General features: G+C 39.1%; 1 protein-coding gene across 2 annotated transcripts in view; it reads right to left on the bottom strand.

Annotated features, from left to right (window-relative positions):
* The window catches only part of slc2a4rg (SLC2A4 regulator), a 55,114-nt gene that overhangs the window by 12,850 nt on the left and 21,264 nt on the right, over positions 1 to 21,000 (bottom strand). For both annotated transcript variants that reach the window (XM_059332468.1, XM_059332469.1), the window contains exons 3-6: positions 12,003 to 12,103; positions 8,676 to 8,914; positions 4,658 to 4,758; positions 1,030 to 1,303 (exon numbers count right to left, since the gene is read on the bottom strand). In XM_059332468.1, coding sequence (XP_059188451.1) covers positions 1,030 to 1,303; positions 4,658 to 4,758; positions 8,676 to 8,914; positions 12,003 to 12,103 — 715 coding nt within the window. The remainder of the gene's footprint in view (positions 1 to 1,029; positions 1,304 to 4,657; positions 4,759 to 8,675; positions 8,915 to 12,002; positions 12,104 to 21,000) is intronic.

Here is a 21,000-nt window from a genome sequence, read left to right as displayed (position 1 = left end):
ATAAAGAAGAGGAAGGACAAAGAGAAGAAGAAGGGTGCATGGGTACCCAAAGTTGCTACAAAGCAGTTCACAAGTGTTGAAAGCAGTAATTTGAGCGTTATTTTAATCTTTTTTCTGACTGAAATATTATTCGGACTTTGTTCTTCATGTTGACTTATGTAAATATTTGCAAATATTCTTTTTTTTTCCTTTTCTCTCCCTGATATGCACACCCACACTGGTGTAGGAGTGAAGTAATTCACTCTGACCTCGGAGCTTTTTTTCCACATTGATCTCAAAAACTGCCCCTGCAGACTCAATATGATACAACTCAGAAACTTTGTGGCTTTGTGAAACACCAGCTGCTTAAAGTTTTGTCTTGTTTTCAGCGGCATTGCAGTAGCATCCATTTATAGAATTTAGGGTTGTCAAAAGTATCGATACTCAAAAAAGTATCGATACTAAAACGTTGTATCCCAAACTTACCTATTACTGATACGTTAATGATTATAAACAACGTAAATAAATAAATAAGGCACGTAGTATGCCCATATTACGTTAATTGAGACAGCGTCAGTATACATAAGCATAGAGTTAATACGTTTACATAAATGTTGGTGATTGAAAAGTGTTATTTTCTCTCTTGAAGTCCCAGAATGAAGCAGAGAAAAGTCGACTTATCAAGCTTGCCTAATGTTGTGCACAGCATAGAACCTCGAAATATTGTTCTAATTGTTATTGTTTATTGTATTTATTTATTTATTTTTTGCACTACCTCAGACCTGAAGCTTGTCATCATAGTTGCAGTTTCTTTTTGCACAACTGTTTTTTATTATAAATATTTAACCCGTGGTTATGTACGTTTTTACATGTTGCATTTTTCTTGCTAATAATTTTGGGGTCTTTGTTTTTATACTTGTGGTATCGAAAATGGTATCGAGTATCGAATATTTTCCTGAGCATTGGTATCGAGTTGAAATTTTTAGTATCGTGACAACCCTAATAGAAATCAAATGTGTTTCAAATGTGTTTCCAAAGTGAGCTCATTACCTGGTAGGCGTGGTCAGTGCGGATGTGGCAGAGCGTGGAGGGAGCTGACTGGCTGAGCAGTGTCGGGGCGTGGCTCTGTGGACCGTTCATGTTGATGTTTTCGGAGTGAGGGACAGCGCAGAGCGGTGGAGGGAAGATGGGCGGAGGGCCGCACGTGGTGGGGGAGGTGGGCGTGAGGCTGGACAAGCCCTCCGTCAGGCTGTCCACGTTCACCTCGATCTCTGAGTAGTAAAAGTCCTCCTCTCCATCACTGTAGTCCGAATCGCTGTTTCGCCTGTAGGACAGGAACAGTTTAGAAACTCTTTTTTAAAATATCTGTTTCATATTTAAAGTGATAATAAACAGCCTTAAACATTAAACTCTTGCTCATGCAGGGTTTGCCAAAAAAGACACAAAATTATTAAAAAAGACACAAAATGACCAAAAAAGACAGAAAAATTACCCAAAACGACACAAAATTATATATAAAAAAAGACACAAAATTATTTAAAAAAAGACACAAAATGACCCAAAAAAAGACACAAAATGACCAAACCCCCCACCCCATAAAATTACCGAAAAATAGGAATTAAAGGGACCTTCCACATACAACACTGTAATGTGCCATTCATATAAAACTCACATTAAACTTTCATATCAAGGTGGGGGCCACAAAATATCGTCAAGAGGGCCGCAATTGGCCTGCGGGCCACGAGTTTGAGACCACTGCTGTATAGTATTTATTTGTAGATGGTCTTGGTTTAGTATTTAGTATCAGTTTGGGGGGAAAATGCACCAACATATCATACTGGTCATGTAAGATGCCAATGTATTTGCCTGTCATGTTCCATTTTACTAAAATACTACAAACAGAAGCACAGCTGCAAGGTTATAATAGTTTTGGATTTTTCATTAGTTTTAGTTTGAATTTTGTTGTGAATTTTTGTTTTCAAAGTCAGTTAGTTTTAATTAGTTTTTAGAGTGAGTTTGCTAGTTTTAATTCGCTTTTAATTTTTGGAAAATGCTTAGTTTTAGTATTCGTTTTAGTTTTTTTGTAATGGGGTATTTGTTGGGTGCGAGATTCAAAAAAGTCACATTAAATGTTGCCTTTATTTTCCTTGTCTGATCCATCTCAGCCCCAATAAGTTTATTAAGTCATAAACCCAGATGGATGAAATAGATTTCACTATAATTTTAGTTAGTTTTAGTAAGTTTGGTAACCATACGATACAGTTTCAGTTAATTATCGTTTTTTTAAAAACTCTTGTTTTAATTTTTATTTTAGTTAATGAAAATGTTTTTCAATTCTAGTTTTTGTTATTTTGTTACTATAATAACCTTGCACAGCTGTCAGTAATATGTCCAAAAATAAAAAGTTAAAGAAGTTGTTCTATCCCAGCAGCAGGGGGCAGTAAAAGCCAGTGTGCTGCTGTACCCCTCAAACAAACAGGCTGGTGATGAAGTGACAATAACTGTAGGATGCTAAACTAATGCACGGAGTCTGCCTCTCTCTCCTTGTGTTAGGTACTATTTAAACATTATTTCATATAAAAGAATTATCATAATTATTATCCTGTTTAAATCTTATTAAAAACTCAAAGTACTTACTGCTCTGTGTTCGGCTAGGGAGCAAGTGTAAAATTTTTATATCATCTCAAGTACCTGCTGCAAAAGGTATTAGCTTCTTTATGGGCAATGTACCTCTGAGCACAAGGCACATGTGTACACAAGGTGTGATGCAAAGAGCTGAGCTCGTCAGATGTAAAGGCAGGCAGCTGGAGAGAATCCAAGCTGTGACTAGTCAGATGTGTGTCACTTTTCTTGTCTTGCCACATTATTTAAATCACAGAGTTTAACATTTCTACCCTGAAGCTGCAGAGAAAAGATTACTTAAGAGACGCCTACACAGTGAAGGTCTTTAACAAAGTGAAAAACAAAGCCTGCAGTTATGAAGTGCATGAATATGAATAGAAATAAAAAACAAACTTTTAGATACTGTCGGTGTCACAATGAAGATCATCAATGTGACTCATGCGGATCATTGTACTGCCTTGTGGTGGTGCACGATGTGTGGGTGTGTGTGTAGTGGTTCAAGAGAAAAAAACTGTGGCCTGATGCATTATACACACAACTAGTCAGCATGCAAAACTTTATAAAGAAAGGAAACACTGAAGACTAAGGTTGTGAACCTAAAATATTCTGTATTGAAATAACAGTTTACAACACATCTATCAGATATTTGAAGAAAATGGTTCAGAATTGGTTAATTACTCCTGCTTGAGACAATAACAATAACTCTTCATGTGTTCAGATTTCCTGTGATCAGTGGTGGAAGAAGTATTTAGATCTCTTACATAATACCACACAGGGAAATCACTCCACTACAAGTAAAAAGTCCTGAATTCAGAACAAAAGTATCAGCATCAAAATATACTTAGTATCTTAAGTACTTGTTATGCAGAGTGGCCTCACACAGATTGATTATTATTTTCGTTGCATTTATGATGATGCATTCATTTTGTAGGGACAGGGCTAATTTTAAGCTAACATTTATTGTTATCAAATGTTGCTGCCACTTAAAGGTGCCTACAGTTGAATAAAATAACATAATCACACTTCTAAAGACAGTAGAAACATGCATGTTAACTCTTTAAACAAGTTCAATTAAAACACTTCTAAATCGAATTTTTTCTTTTTTTTCTGGTTTGTTACTTCTGTTTTAATGACATGTATTGACCGCAATAAACGGAAACGAAACGAAACAAAACGAAATGAAACAAAAGGAAACGAAACAAAAGTTTTGTTTTATCTCTGTAAGAAACAAATCATTTGCAGTGCACTCTGCTCGGGCCAGTTCATTGCTGCTTGCAGCTTTAATTTATTTATAATAATTTATAATTTCTTATTTTAAGCGTATAGCATGCTTATTTCTAGATTTAGTTTAGGTTTAGTTTTGATTAATTTTGATTTACAACATGGGTCTAAAGTGACCCAATATGAATGAGTTTTTATGTTCTATATCTTTGCAATAAACTACTTTCATCATTCAGTATTCCAGGTTTTCCTCAATTAGTTTGTTTTTGACCATCATATACATCCTAATTTTATGTTTTCCTTTATTCATTTTTTTAATAAAATCCCTTTTTGTGTCACTACCCTTCTAATGCACAACATGGGTAAAAAATGACCCATATCCATTTTTTAGCTAAGTAGCTTGCTAAGCTAACTCCTTAGCTAACTTCTTGGCTACGTAGCTTGCTACGCTAACTACTTAGCTAACTTCTTAGCTAGGTAGTTAGCTATGTAATAAAACAAAAACTTTTTTTCTTCATAAAGTATGAGAGGCAAAATGGAAATAATGATCTGTTGTTATCAAAAACAAGATATTTAAAGAAGTTGATATCAAAAGATAGAGCACAGAAACACACAGCAGCATTTAATAACATGGGAAATGAATGCTCGTCATTTTTGACCCATGTTGTGCATCAAAGCGTTAAGAAATCTTGTCAAGTGAAATTATCTGTCATGCAGCAAGATAATTCACCTCAGATTGAGTGTTTTAATGTTGTTTTTAGACACACCTTTTTTGCAGTGTAAGTAAATGTACTTGGTTACATTCCACCACTTCCTGTGATGACTCGTAACTCACCCCAGGTGGACGGTGCGGACGTGTCGCTGGATCCCTGAGGAGGTGCTGAGGACCTTTTCACAGTTCTTCCACAAGCACTTGAACATCACCTTCATGGAGTTCTGAAAGAGACGTTCACCACAAAACCAACATGAGTCAGAAGACAGACAGCTGGTTTGGACAAGTGTCACTATAAACACAACATAGTGTTGTCATTACATCTATCTTTGCTTTATTTATTTAATCCTTTGATTGAAGCCCACGGACTGTGAATCATTTCGGTGACGATGGGAAAACCATCGGCTGTCAGACATGGTAGAAACAGGGATGAAATTAAACATGATCTGCAGAACACTGATTTGTATTTCATGGGAAATGGAGGTTTATGCAGCATGTATTGTCACGTTCCTCTGTGTGGATCTCATTGGCAGCCTTAATACAAAGGCCTTGGTGGGGGATTGAGTGCCACGCTACAAGGGGCCAAACACTACACCTCATTAGAGAGCTATTAGAGCAGCAAGCCTATAAAAATAGAAACCCGATATGTGACAAGTTCAGACACATACAGAGTAAAAGGGAACGAGAGAGAGACTGAAAAAGACAGGGACAAAGAGGGGACAATGAAACAGTACCCTTTTCTGTCTACCTCATACTACTTTCATGTTCACTGGCTGATTGATGCGCGGACTGAATGTACTATTTTGATTTTGAATGTTCCTTCTATCTGTGCATCCTGTGAGCTAGGGTGAAAACTTTCCGTCTTAGCAGCAACAGTTTGTTGTTAGGCTGCAGTCTGGGGGTTCCCCTAATGTTTCAAGCAATGTTCACAAAAGTACAGATGAAGATATAGATATAGAACACTCACTTCCTCATGTATTCATAGACTGGTACACCTGTGAAAAAACCACACTGACCTCTTCCTCACCCCTGCTCATCAAAGGCAGCTTTTGTAAACGCTTATCACATCTTACACGCAAAATCTGATTTTATAATAAACTCAGGATAAAACCCATTGGTTCGTAAGCAAGATGAGATGCATAGATACAGATAGATAGAGTGGGTGTTTGTTTTATTTCGATTCATTTTCTCTTTCGCTCATCAGAGCTGGCAGCTGTCCGCTGAGCAGGCAGAGACCTGCATCACTGCTAATGAAAGACAGTGGGTGTGTACGCTCATTACCTTTCAACAGGCACTGGAGAGAGAAGGGCAAAAAAAAAAAGAAGAGAATGGAGGGAGGAAGCAGGAAAGACAAAAAGAGTCAAACTGAGCGAGAGAAGTTAGAGTCGAACAGGTTTTTATCAATGTTTATGTTAACTCTCTTTGACATTACCATTCCTCTGAAGTATTCCTTACTGACTGTAGCTTCCTTTCATTCAATTCAACATGCCATTCAGGGGATTGTTCAGTTTTTTTCAATAGGATTGTAGGAGGTACTTAGGTTTGGTAGATGGCAGTCGACACGCCCCAGAAGCTAAGTAATGCACTGCAGCAGCAAAATGTACCTTTTCAGTGTACGCTACACTTTAAATATTTTGACCACTTGCAGTCAGACTGAACTGAATATGTTAACTATGCTCTCTTCAAAGCCACCAGACTCCACTGACAAAAACTGTAATTTCACCTTGCAGAACACAGGAGTTTCTGGACTTCTGCTGCCTCGATCAGTTAGTTGCTTGGTGTTATTGTGTGACCAGCAACTGCCATGTTCCGCAAGGTAGAATTATTGTTTTTGGCAATGGAGTCTGGTGGCTTTGAAGAGAGCATAGAAACTGCCTGTGCAAACTTCCCTGCTCTGCCTTGTTAGCGTTAGTTGTGCGTGAGTACTAAGTTATTTGCATGGGTTGATTATTATTATTATTATTATGTGATGCGTGATCCCGCACACAGAGTTTTATCTTTGTGAAACCTCACCACAGCAAGTCCTGCACCTTGTTCATGTGTGAACCAATTAAAGAGGATAAAAAAACTCTCTGGAGTAGCTGCAGTTTTTTTTTTAATTCCAGAAAACTAAGGCCAGACTGTGTACGCCAGCATATAAAATAGAGATAGACCGATATATCGGTCAGCTGATATATATCAGCCGATATTTGCGTTTTTTACTTGTATCAGCATCGGCCGATACGTGCGTGCATTCGACTGTCAATTAGCCCGTTTCACTGAGCTAACACCAGGCAAGGCTCGGTGCAACATCTGCCATTCTCTGGTGAGCTGCTGCTGATACCGGAAAAAAGAAAAACACATCAAATATGTGGATCATCTGAGGCGCCACCACCTCCAGGCCTAGAACAACATACACATTGTTTGCTATCCAGCTGTTGATATGTTTTGTTTGTTTTGTTAATAAATGTTTATTTTTTGTTTAAATTGAGACTTGTGTAACATTTGTTATCATTGTGTCTTTTTCATCATGTAAATGGAGGGAGAAAAGGCAATATCGGCTTCAAGAATCGGCCCAAAAAAAAACCCCAGCACATATCGGGGATTGGTTAAGACTGATGTCAAAATAATCGGCATCAGCCTTAAAAAACCCGTATCTGTCGACCACTAATACAAAATATAGTTGCTTTTCCAAACTGAGGGCATGCTGACCACCACCTACTGTAGGTAATACCCTGAATATGAATAAGCACTTCATACAGCACGACTTAAAAAAATCCAAACTATCCCTTTAAACTACTCAAGTGGTTCTGGCTATTTACAACCCCCCTGCCATGCTGTTTTAAACACCCCTCCTAATACAAATGACAGCAAAGCTAGTCTTTAATCCCACAAACAATCACAAATCACTTAATTCCCTAAGCGTTTTTCTTACATCTTAACACTGTTAGAGTAAGACTGGTGATTGCCATGTTTAATAATCCTCTTAGCCCACTGCCTGCAAAAAAATCAAACAGCCTACAATCCAAGGGGCAGCTGCTCACACAAGGTTTAGACCTCTGGGGTTGGCTGTATTGCAACTCAAAGCTAGCCAGCAGGTTAGCTCATGTTTTAGCCCTCTTCCACACATCTTGTGCTTTTGTATTCCTTCCAGCTTCATCCCACTTCATTTCCTGTCTGCTTATCTGTGCTATAGCTTGGCTCTCTGGCAGCATCGTCCTTGGAGTCTTTATGGTTTCATATATACGGCAGCTCAATAATCTTCAGTGCTGCCCCACTCCAGGGAGGTGCAATTGCAAGGTCTGAAATATTGTACCATACACAAGCTCTCCTCTGTCACTGCATGGCTTGAGGAAATGCTGAAATTAATTTCTCTTTTTGTTGTTACCGTGACTCCTCCTCTACACCCTCCGAGTCTGGCTGTCCTAAATTTTATGCATCCCCTGAATCGTTTGTTACTTCCTGCTGTTCATCCCTCCCTTCTCCTCCTCTCCCGTCAAAGGACTGAAAAGGGGACGGAAAGCTTCTCGACAGTGAAAACACTTTGACTGGTTCTATAGTTTAAAAAATGAGAGGGAGTGAAATGAAAGGGAGAACATAATCCATCTTCCACACAAGCAGGAAGCGACAGGTCTTATGTCAGATGCTGTTAAACTGCACGGTGCTTACATTTTCTGAATGTTTCTCCTTTTTTTAAGGTCTCTCCCTGCTAACACTTTATAAAAGCATATCAGAGTGGTTTCTGTACAGCTGTGGCCCTGATGTATTACTCAGCATGAGCTAATTTTTCAGTTTAAGTGGAAGGAACAGTAGAGCTGCTGTGATAACCACAAAACCCACAGCTGAGTCATGAATCTATTGTCTGTGGATGTCAACCTATTTTTTTTAACTTGAATTTATTATTATCATCATATATAGTTAGTCATATTAGATGTGTGTTCAATATTTTCTGAATAATAAGCAGATGTGTTTTGTGCTTTGTCATCAAACCATAAACACATTCCGAAGCAATTATTTCACAATAAAAGCCCTCCTGCTGATCAGGAGTCATAAATAATTATTTAGCCAAAACTAATTTCCATTTGCACCACTGTATGAATGTAAAATCGACTGCATAACATATCAATTTATACGTAAAAGCCACATGAACCCCCATTGTTACCTTTCGCTTCCGAGGTATGGGGTCCTCAAACATGAAGTGCGTGCTCTCTGTGACATCCTCGATGACATCATCACCCGGGGACGAGAGCAGGAAGTTCTTGTTGGTGTCGTTGGAAAGAGGCGGGGACGGTGTGGAGGGCACTGATTGGTCGCTGGTGTCCCAGCTCCAGTTGCCGCTGGTCGAACTGCTGTAGCTCGCTGAAAGCACCTCTTTCCAAGCCTTGCTGGCCGGCTCTGGGACTGCAGATTAGAGAATAAAGTCGAGTTAAATTAACTTCAGATTAACAGCAAGACAAAAGAGGATGTTCCATATAAGACAGTCAAATGTAAAAGATCAGTGTAAGTGCACACTAGGGCTGGGCGATATGGCTCCAAAAGATTACCACGATATTTCAGGGTATTTTAGTCGTACCATGTACAGTCTGTAAAGCCCTTTGAGGCAAATCTGTGATTTGTGATTTTGGGCTATATAAATAAAATTGACTTGACTAGCGGTAATGATATTCTTGACAATATTACAAAATACTGGAAAATATATAGCAAATATGATTTTTTAGTCTGTATAAATAAATAAAAAACATTCAACAAAATAAAAATCAATCATAAATTTAAAATGTAGTGTAAAATGGGCAGTCCGTGGACTGGGATTAATAAAAGTAATTCAATCTTAAAAATTAGGTGCAAATCATCAAACAGTTGCCAAATACAAAAAAAAATACTCTTGAGTATTAGCAAATAAAAAAAAATAAAAAAAAACAACTAGGGGGGTCTGGGGGAAAACACCCTGGAGAATTTTTTTTCATAAAAGCCCAAATTTGGTGCCTCTCGCAGATTCAAATACCACTATTCCATCATATACACTGATCTTAATCATTGCATATTTTAATGAAATATTGTAAATATTGTGTTTATGCCACTATGTCAAGAAGAAGGAATGTTGCCAATATCATGATAAGCATTTTTTTGTACTCATAAAAAGAATATACCGGTATAATTGTGAACGATACGTTTTGGCACACCCCTAGTGCACACTACTTTAAAAAGCCTGAAATATATATATAAAAAGGCTTTATATTGAGCCAGTATGCATCACAATGCTGACCTAAATATAAAAAAAGTAATGGAAATGGAAAATCTCTTGTCTTTAATTTCTTGAATACACTATATACTGTCATGTCCTAACATTTTTTATTTAGCTATAGTGAACTCTGTGCATTAAGCCCAACTCAGCTTTAACATTTAATATTTAATATTTCTCTAAGTCTTAGCCCAGAAACCTTTTTGACCAATCCAATGATGCTTGGCCCTAAAAAAATTGATAATCACTCCAGCTTGATCTGACTTTCACTCTGGAAAAACATCAGAAAAAATAAAGCCTAAAGCCCAACATACAGCAAAGCTTAATATCATGTATGTTGGAGATTAACATATAGTGACCAATTACTATTTTCTATAGGACTGTAAGGAGCTGAATCCCAGTTAATATGTAGAAAAAGTAGATTTTTGTATGAGGATTACTAAGGCCCTGAGCTGGACCACAGCATAGCCAATCCATATATAAATCCAAAAACATACAACATAAATTGTTTACTATCACAAATTGTAATATTAAGCTAAATATTTCATGCAAAACCCATAATGCTGCACTTGCACGCATGCAGACATTTTTCATAATGTTTGAACCAACTGTAATAAAAGAGACAAAGACAAGACAGACCCAAAAAACCCAAAGCATCCTCAAACAAGATGTAATGACAGCTGAATTTATGAAAACGTTGCTAAAGATTTATTTCATCAATCACAAAGCAGCATCAAATGAGGTGACAGGTATATAAACTGCTCCATGCTGCCTTACTGAGAGCAATAACAGTAGACTCGGTTTATAGCTGGATCAAAAAAAAAGGAAAAAAAAAAGGCAGGTAGGACTTTGACCGTCTGGCAGGGTTGGCATGGTGATGGCAACCACAGTAACACTGGAAACAGCAAAAGGAGCTGTGGTGATAGGGTCGTGGCTGAACAGTTGGCAGCATGCATGTATTCAAAGACAAGAGAATAGTGCCAATTATATTGCAAGAGTCCCTTCCATTGGATGAAGACAGATTAACACATAAATGACTCAGCTGATGTTGAGCTTTTCCTTCAGAGTTTCACCTGACTGAGAGAAAGAAACCCTCCGCCTGATGTAAAGTGAGTTATCTCAGTTTGTTTAACCCCCACAACCAGCCAGCAGGTTTGAAAGGCATGTTGTCTTAGAAAAAACATCCACAATGTTGTCACACAGCATTGATCGTAGCTATGATTCATGTGATGAAAACCGTCTTCAGTAAAAGTTATCAAATCTAAGCTTAAAATAGTGATATTTCACAAAAAAATCACTTGATACTACATGTCTAATTTATAATTTTGACAAAAAAATAAACCATTTGTACTAACTGGATCCTGTAAAAACAGAAAATTCTGTGTGTGACTGACATATAATTGTCATTTTTTTCAAATTATCTATGGCAATTTATCAGGACTGGTCTCCCCTCAAAAAACGACCCCATAGGTCGTTTGTACAGGCAGCAAAATACGACATATATAACCCTAGCCCTCTAGAGGCTGTAATGATTATGAATGATGGCGATTATAAAACCCAGAATTTGCACTTGGGGCGGGTATAGGGCTGGGCGATACGGACCAAAAGACATATCCCAATATATATTTAGGCTGAATATCGATATACGATATATATCCCAATGTTTTTATTGCAAAGTGAGAGCAAATGTTGTATTGTATGTGTGTTTTTTACCTTTTGGACGGGTTGATGGCAAATTTCATTGTACTAGTACTTATTACTCAATGACAATAAAGGCTTCTGATTCTGATTTACTGTTTGAACTGTCTTTTATAACACCTTACCAGGAAGTTTTTTGCCTTAAACCTAGATCATTGGTTTTGAAGCCTAAATTCAACAAAACTTTTTTTACAACCGATTGTACGTGTATGTATAATGACGTGTGCGATTCTTTAGAACACACAATCTAGAACACGCTTTGACAAACGAACTATTCTGTCTTTTAGGTTGAAGATCCTGTTGTTATGACTCATTTTTAAGTTCTCCATTTCTCTAGCATTATTCGCTGTTTCCACAGAGGTAGAGGAATTATATACTGCCGTGGCAAATCGAGGCCACACTGACTTAAAAGAATAAAAGAAAGGGAAAAAAATGCCTGCAACTGCTTGAGGTTGAGAAGGTTAATACAGAGGATGAGTCAGTATTTGATGATTTGATGGAGTGATTTCCACTGAAAGTAGAATGCAGCTGATGCTAAGGCAGTGGTGTTACCTGTGGGTGCTGATGAAGGGTATAGCACCAAAGGGGACGTGGACAGTGAGGTCAGGACAGTGGCAGCCATCACCTCCTTATCAGCATGACCTGAGGGCTTCCTGTAAAACACACAAATACAGGTTGAGCACACGGGAAAAAGTCAGGTTTAGATAACCTTCACTTCACCTGGAACCTTGGAATATGTTTGAACAGATGAAACTCCTGCCATACGCTGTAAAACAGTTTGTTGTTTTGACCGAGTCATGGAAAATTAGTTCGGAAGAAAAAGCCCAGTCTTGTCCCCAGAGACGACTACAAACTCTAAATTACAGCATTTTCAGTGGTCATTTATTTATTTTTGTACTGATTTATTACATCACATGTCCTTGTTCTTGTTTTTGTCCTTGTTTAGCTCGGTAAATGTTTTTACTAATGTTGTTTTGTGTTATGATTGTCATAACTATGCATCTTATGCAGTGGCACTTTCAATTACATTGTATAGTTGCCTATATAATGACAATAAAGGCTATTTGATTTGGAAAATACAATAGTTATGTTAGAAAACATTTAGATGCACTCTGTAATCTAATTTAATTAATTTTTCTTCTACAATTGTATCAGTGTTTTTGTTCATTTTCGTTTATGTATGTGTATATGTGACTGTTTACATGTACATATATGTATAAAAAATAAGAAAAAGTCTAATTGTATTCCTGTAATTGGAAATGTTTTTATTGTATTTTTCAATAAAAATATTTTGAAAAAAAAAAGAAACACACAAAAAAAAAAACATTAAACACAAAAGATTGCATTAAAATGCTGAATGCACACTGCAAAAAAAAAAAAAAAGAAAACATTTAGATGATGCAGCAAACAAATCCAACAAATAAAGTAACAAGAGGACAGAGTAATACACGATTATTTGTACTGTTTGTTCTGGGCAACTGTGTGTGTGTGTGTTTTGAGTATGTGCATGTGTTTTTACATGAAGATGTAATGGAAAGCTTTGAGAGCGAGAGGGTTTTGTGGTGTGTTTCTGCACAGCTTGTGCAAGCTCGCTATGAAAGGGGAGAGAGATGCTTGTTGCTGCCTTCCTGCAGCAGTCCACCCTCCGTTTAACTCTTATTTATACTGCTCACTTGAACTGGCAACGTACACACACACATGCACAGTGAGTCCAAAGAGTGTGCTTTGGCATCCGACATACTAATAAAAACGTGATCGAGCACAATTGTAATTTGTAATCTCTGCAATGGAGCACAAAGTGCCTCATTCACGCAGACTTTCTCTCTCTTCGTCTATTCTATTTTGCACTCTTTGCCTCTGTTCTTGCTGTCCTTGAAAGCAAAATGCGGGGAAAATTATTTAAGGCAGGGCCAAGAGCTCACCCACACACTTGTGCACACACATAAACGGATTGAAATTCTCATGTAAAATCCCCTAAAAAACAGCCATCAACGCCAACACACTGACGTAAATATACGTCCACTATGTACAGCTACGTATGTGACATGCAAATCCAAATGCTGTAGAATATAAAACCTATGAACACACACATTAACAGAGATGCAACAGTAAACGGACACACATACACAAAGAGAGACAGAGGCAGGGATACACATGGTCTGCAGCTTTAAGAGGTCCCTGTCCCGCCCCCAGACTTCTCCACTACACAACCAGAGTAAACTGGTTTGAGGCGTTCTATCAGCCAAGCCCTAAGCCCTGGCAGAGATCCACTCGGAGACTCTGCACACACACACGCATGCATGCACGCACGCATACACACACACACACTTGACGCAAAAACTTCACTCTGGAGTCCAAAAACACAAACAAAAGTACGCTGTAAATCACCAAGCGTGCGTGTACCTGCACACACACCCACTCTTAGAAGTGACAAGATTCAGGAAAAGTTCAGAAAGTGTTTCGGCTCCCACGCTGATGAGAATGTGTTGGATGGGAAGCAAACAGTTGCAGAGGAATGCACCAGATACGAAGGAATCTCTCAGAGACAGTCTGAACAGTTTGAGAAATTTGCTGGTTTTACTCCCCGACATTTCAAAACATGTTGTGCATGTGCATGTGTGTGTGTTTGTGCGCTCCGAATACAATGCGGGCAGTTGGAAAAACAATATAATTATAAAACACCAACATGGAGAGAATCACAGTATGCAAAGAATAATAATATCCACACCACAGCAAAAACAGGAGACAGGGCCAGAGGAGAGGTTGGTAAACACACATACGCACCACACACACACACACATACGCATGCATAAACACACACACAGTCTGGACGAGAGATAAAGAGATAACAAGATTAGCCGTGTCCTGTTTCAGTCATTAGCCTTGTTTTCAGCAGTGAACAGGGCCAACCAGGGACACACTTTTGATTCACCGGCCCCTGTTTCTTCCTCAAAAACATTTCGGTGCTGTTTTTATCATTTTGTTGCAACCTCGTACGATGTGTTGCCAGCTTGACTCAGCCATGAACAAAAATGGACTGTTTGGCTCGCCTGTGGTGTCGAAAAGTATACTAATAGCACCACTGACAGGCACGCATGCTGTTTTCGGTGTATGTATTAGTGAAACTGAAAAGAAAACACACTGGAAATCCTATTAGCTGATTCCAGAGATGATTCAAACTTTGATATTCCTTCTCCTCCCTCACACACCCACACAGAGGAATACCAACACACACCAGACCCCATTAATGCCCCCTCCCCCCCCTGCCCCCGAACATGCTCTGATTTCCTGACATTGAGCTTTTTTCCTTCCTCTGCTTCCCGGCAGGAGCATGATACTCCACCGCAGTTTCATTACATCTGGTGCACGTCGTTGTGTGTGTCTGTGTTAAGCTATTAACAATACTAATGGCATGTTTTAGATCCCGTTTCTCAGAAGACCAACTGCCGATTGATTCTTACTCATGCTGCCGCTGGTGGAGCTAATCTACTGCTGCTATCAGACTGACTTTGATATTAATGTTTACACCAGGTTAGAAGCAGATGGCTGCCACGTTTCGGCATCATAAAAACCAGCTTGTACAGATAACGCAGAACTGCTGTCCCTGTTCATCGTTTACTCTGATGATCATATCAGACACGGTCAGCTCCTCTCTCTATAACTTCTCGCCTGTCTGTGAAATAACAGTTGAGCGATTAAACTCGGTGGGTGTGGAGGGCAGAGCTAAAGAAGGACTGTACTGACGCAACAGTAAATCTGTCTGCATCTTCTTATGAGAGTCTTTATTTTGGAGCAAGTTCTACTGGGGATGCCTCTATTTAGTGCCCAGAAAGAGGTGATTGGAGAGCAGAGATCTCTGTCAACAAAGTTGGCCTGTGTGTGTGTGCGTGTGTGGTATATCTATATATGTGTGTGTGTTTGGGCGGAAGGGTGTTTTGGGCTTTTGGTTTCTGACTCCCCAAATCTGGATGTTTACACAGGCCTTTCAGTCTAACCATGGCACGTTTATGGTGTGCAGTAAATCTTACGATGACATGATAAACATGTCCTCCCCCACATATCCAGATGAGCATGTGTAGGCACATACACACTGAGGTATTTAACTTAGTGTAGTGACACCATTCATGCACTTAAAAGTGAAATTAACGAGCCCCGTCACTGACAAACGGGTTTTATAAGACAGGTACTATGACTTAATAGGGAAGTTGTAACCCTATTTACTGTACCTGCTTACGTGTGTGCATGCGCGTCGTGCAGATATTTGTTGATGCCTCTGATTTGGCCTATTAAAGTACATGCACAAACAAAACCATACACTCACTCTCTCACACCCACGCACACACACACACACAAATACACACCCTCTTACCTTCCTTCCTCCCTCAACTTCTATTGGCCTCGTCCCTGCCAAGAACCATCCCCTCTGGCAGCGGCATGACAAAATGGGCCAGCTAAAGTCAACAAGCCAGGCCCAGGCACATACACACAGAGAGAGAAAGACTACCACTTTGAGCCAAGACACAAGTAGCAACAACAAGCTCAGAGTGCAGAAAGGGGGTGAGTAGTGTGCGCCCAAGCATGTGTGCAATGAAAGAACAATTCTTGTAGGTGACCATCATTTCATCCAGTCAGGAAAGTGAGTCCAGGAGTTTTCTTGTGGGATGACTTTCAAGATTAACTCATTATTAGTTGGATACACTTGGAAGAAAGCTGTCCAACACAGTAGATCCACGCCAGGTCCTAAAAGGACATTTGGACTCTGATATTGCAGATGGTGATATGATGCTGTGTGACGTGTTGCTGTTTCTCAAACCCCCACTTCCATCCAACACTATAGTGGGCTCTCTGCTCTCTGTTGTTGGGGAGACGACTGGGCCTCCCCTCTATATTTAACACAGCACCTCTCCTCCAGTTACCAGCCCAGTGGAAGTCCTCAAGATCTGCCTGGTCAATAGCGCACTTAAAGGACAATTTTGTAGGATTTAGATCAGGGGTATTCTGCTCAATATTAATTTAATCACTTTATAAAATACTGTAAATTATCTGGTTTTGAGCTGCTACTGATAAGAATACATGTTATGATAAGACTGTTAATGTGGAGAAAATTTAAATATAAAAGTAGTAGTAAATACTCCAATCACGATATCACTTTTCCATGTATTTTAAACACAAATGTAAATTACCTTTAGCAAGGTTCCTATAGGTGTTTTTGTATTTTATAGCTTTTTTTTTCATTTTTGTAAATTTTCAAGGTGTTTTACAATGTTGTGATGCTTTTATTTTGAAAAGGTGCCGTCCAGTGTGAAACGGGTGCTTTAATTTTGAAAGGTAGTGACAGGAAATAACAGGTGGAACGGTGAAATGAAAAACTAACAGTAAATAATAACGAGTGCGTCGTAACTCATAGAAAGTTGATACAAAGTATCAAAAGGGCTTCTATAGTGGCTGGCTGACAGGGCACAAGGTTTGTTAAAGTTTATTTTCATAAACTAAATTTTGTCATATATATTAGTGGCTATATTTGTTGTTTTAACTATAGTAAAAGTGCTTGTTTGCTCAAGTGCTAATGCTAATGTTTGTTATTTTTTTCCCACCTCGTAGGATTCACAAGGCGACCAAGGAATGTCTTATTTTTATTTTCATGGAGCTGCGATTTTAAATAAATCTTGTGAACTATCAGTTAAAGAGTGGACCGTCATTCAGCCAGGAATGCTACTAAACAAAAACAATATATATGCAAAAAGCAATACGTGTTTTTGACGAGGTACCTCGGTAACTCGGGTAACTCAGATATACGTAAATCGCCTTCAAAATAAAAGCACTGCCGTTGTATTTTTTTCTAATTTCTGGGTAACCTCACGCGGGCCGGACAAGGACTGCCAACGGGCCAACGGCCCAATGCCCAGGTCTGATTTAGATGGATCTATTGGCAAAAAAGGAATATAATACTCATAATTGTGTTTTCAATAGTGTATAATCACCTGAATCTAAGACTTTTTTTTACATTAGTGTAACCTAGTTTTGTTATGGTAACTCTTAGTCAAGCTTTGTTAGATATTATTCATTACGCAAGTGTTTTATTGTGAAGTATAGACCGGAAGTAGTGTGTGGTTGGTCCGGTAGAGTATTGACAGTTGTGAGAGCAAGCTTATGAAGAGGAATAAAAATGAGACTTCTCCTGTTGAAGACAGCTATTCGTGTCTGTTTATTATTTTATTATCCCTCTAGTATAGGTGCCCTTATACTCAGTTACATTAGCTTTGGATGAGTTCTTCAGAAATGCATACAGAGCAAATCCTCTTCTCCAGAGTTCAGCTTGTTAAGGCAACACTAGCTTGAGACGGACGTTGATGTTTTTATGTAACACCTGAAGGCCATTGTGGGTTCTCTTACATGCTTAGAAAGGGAGGTGTGAGAGAAGGGGTATTCACTTGGTTTTAATCTGTAACTTCACCTCTAGATGCCACTAAATCACACACACTGCTCTTTAAAGGTCCAGGCCAAAACACGCAAAAACAACTTTAAAAACCAGCAAGAGAGCCACACACAGAGCCAGAAAAATGACATGTTTATCAGCGCTGTATTGAACTTCCTGAAGTGTTTTTTTTAAATTGTACTTTTCCTGCCTAACCTAATCTAATCACTCTCCCTCCCCGCATGTGTATCCCACCTGTTTGGCACAGGCAAGACTCAGTTTACCAGAACATGCCTTCCCACAAACCCCCCCTTACAGAAAGCTTTTGCTGACTGTTTAGAAGCAAACTGTTAAGATTCTGCAGAAGTCCTGTGAGTCTTCAGGTAACAGGTGGGGTTTATTCTTAAAGAATCAATATAACTTTAAGTCCTGCACAAAACATTAAAGGTCTATCTTGTTTACCAGGAAAAAATACTGCATGTGTCACACAGACTGCTTGGAAAAAACAGTTTTAGAACGCCAAGAGACTTCATTGATTTCAGTAGATTTCATTGTTTTGAGTTGGCTGATTCAAAGCTGTGCAGAGTTCAACATTAGAAGTGCAGTTTCCACTGGGGATGTGCACGGCCAACAAAAATCTCTGATCTCCCTCTCAGCACCAGAGGTGTTCACTTTAAATAGCACTTATCCTTCCAATGTGATCACGTGATCGACACGAGCCCCATCAGGGTGTATTTGTGTTTCTCTGTATGTACTGTATGCATGGACGCCGGCTTCTTCGTATCCAAAGCAGCTGTGTGTGTGTCTCCGCTTTGGCATGGAGACTGGTGTGTGACCTTGGCAGGCGTAGACTTGAAAAAACATTGTCACACAAACACATGTCAACAAAATCAACTTTCAAACAGCGTTCTGAGTCGTGACAGGATTACACATTCAACAAACGCTGACCGAGTTTTCATATTCCTTTTTGTCTTCCGCTCCTTTATCTCTCCCGAACACAAACAAATGCAAATGCGCACAGCGGTACAGATACACACACCAAAAATAGGAGTTATGTTTCCAGTCATGAGATAGACTCTTTCCTTAGGCAAAGCTTTTCATTTATTCATCTCTAAAACATATGTTCTCACCACTCATCCTCACACACACACTCAGAGGGAGAGAGTGTGAGGGAGGCTGACTGAAAGAGTGATAGGAACCACAAAACCACAAGAGCATTGTTAACCATACGTTTCCCTGTCACGTGTTGTGATATGCATCTCTCTCCTCTTCTCCTTCGGCTTGTTAAGGGCTCAAGGGATTTTGCTTGGCTCTGTAGGGAATTTGGGCTGTGCACTGTTTATGTAGATGAGCCATTGTGTGCTATCCTACAGCACAATAAAGTCATCGCTGTAGATGTAGATGAAGGCTTTTGAAAATGTGACTCATCAGTGCACACATGAAGCCAAAAACAGTGCAGAGAATTGTATATCGTCACCCTGTTAAAATAATCGCCTGACTCATTTTTTCAAGTTTTGCAGGAAACACAAAAAACGTCACCAAAAGTGTAACATATGACATTTATTGATCATTTCACTCAAAAAGGATGTAACAAAGGATGGATATTGGCATAGTAATAACACTGTGTGTAAAATATGTAACTTAAGAGAAATAAATGACTTAGGCAATTTTTTGAACATGTCTTTGTGACTTCAGCAAGATATGGTAACACTTTATTTTGAAGGGGTCTACATAAGAGTGACACAAGCCTGTCAGAAACATGACATGACGTGAGATGTCCAAAATTTGAAAATAAAAAAGTTACAATGTTACTTCAAAGTGTCATTAATGTTCATGACACATCCCATGTCATGTTTATGACACGCTCATGTCACTTTTATGTAGACACCTTCAAAATAAAGTGTTACCATATCTTACTTAAGTCACAAAGGCGTGTTCAAAAAAGTCACATTTTATTTTGACTTAGGCATAAAAAATCTGCTTAAGTCACACAATTGACATAGGCCATTATCTTAAAGGGGTAAAATCACATGATCTGATCAACTGATGATGTAGGTGATTATACCATATGAGGAGATGATTTAGGCAAAAAAAAACAGATTTTGACAAAAAATGACATAGGCGATTATTTTAACAGTGCGACAATATGATGTAGTCAAACTGGTATATGCTGCATAATGAGATAACATTATATCTGAGCAGGCTGGTGTTACTGATTGTGTGCTGGCTGTGCAGCCAGCAGCTGCCCCATCCATACCTACTATTAATAGAACACCCACTGCTCTCCATCCCGCAATCCCTCCGTCCCCCATCATCCTGCCTCGACTCCACTGTATTACGTAATGCTCTGCAGGCAGATGGTCATGATTGGCAGTAAACAGTCAACCCTGCAGCCCCCCATGTTTACAGCTGTGATCCCCTGCTTCTATTTAAATCCCTCACTCTTTCTTTGTATTTCTATAATACTTTTGTGCAATGCATTTAAATCCACAATGGATATATATCTATAAACATATGGGTAAGCTTTAGGTTGTTTTGAAGCCATCTATGCGTGTGCGGTCTGTATACATGTTGCTCTGTTCGTAAGTACCCAAGCGCTGAACCCCCTGGAGAGGGAGAGGCTGTTAGGCAGGAGCCGTGTCTCTTTAATGTGGGCTGTGAGTGTAATGGCTATTCAGTCCCAGGACAAAAAGCCCTCTCTTTCTGTCTCTTGATCCTCGAATGCAATCTGTAGCCTTAGGGCCATGCAAAAACAACGAATAGCTCTGTCCTGGTGAGATAATAGGATTCACTGCAACAGACATGAGTCCCTCTGTGGTGTCTGACTCCCCACGCCTGCATTGTATTTCTTAAACTACACAGACAGGATTACATACATATATTCCAGTAAACTTTCAGGTTAAATGTCAGTTAACCCATTTAAGCCGAGAAAACATTAAGGCATTTCTACCATTAAAACCGGGGGACGCTGTTGCATTATTCTACCATTAAAGCCGGGAAAGCGGATAAGTCGTTTTGTAGTATTTGTAGTTTTTTTCCATCTGTTTTCGATCTCTTGGCCAATGAAATGCATCAGAATACATGTGGGAGTGTCGCAATACTTTTCCAGAACTTTGAAATCATGGCGGAAGACGA

Source organism: Centropristis striata, chromosome 5 (genome assembly GCF_030273125.1).
Source record: "Centropristis striata isolate RG_2023a ecotype Rhode Island chromosome 5, C.striata_1.0, whole genome shotgun sequence".
Lineage (NCBI taxonomy): Eukaryota > Metazoa > Chordata > Actinopteri > Perciformes > Serranidae > Centropristis > Centropristis striata.
The sequence above is the reverse complement of the archived record's forward strand: the minus strand, read 5'-3'. Positions and strand labels throughout refer to the sequence as shown.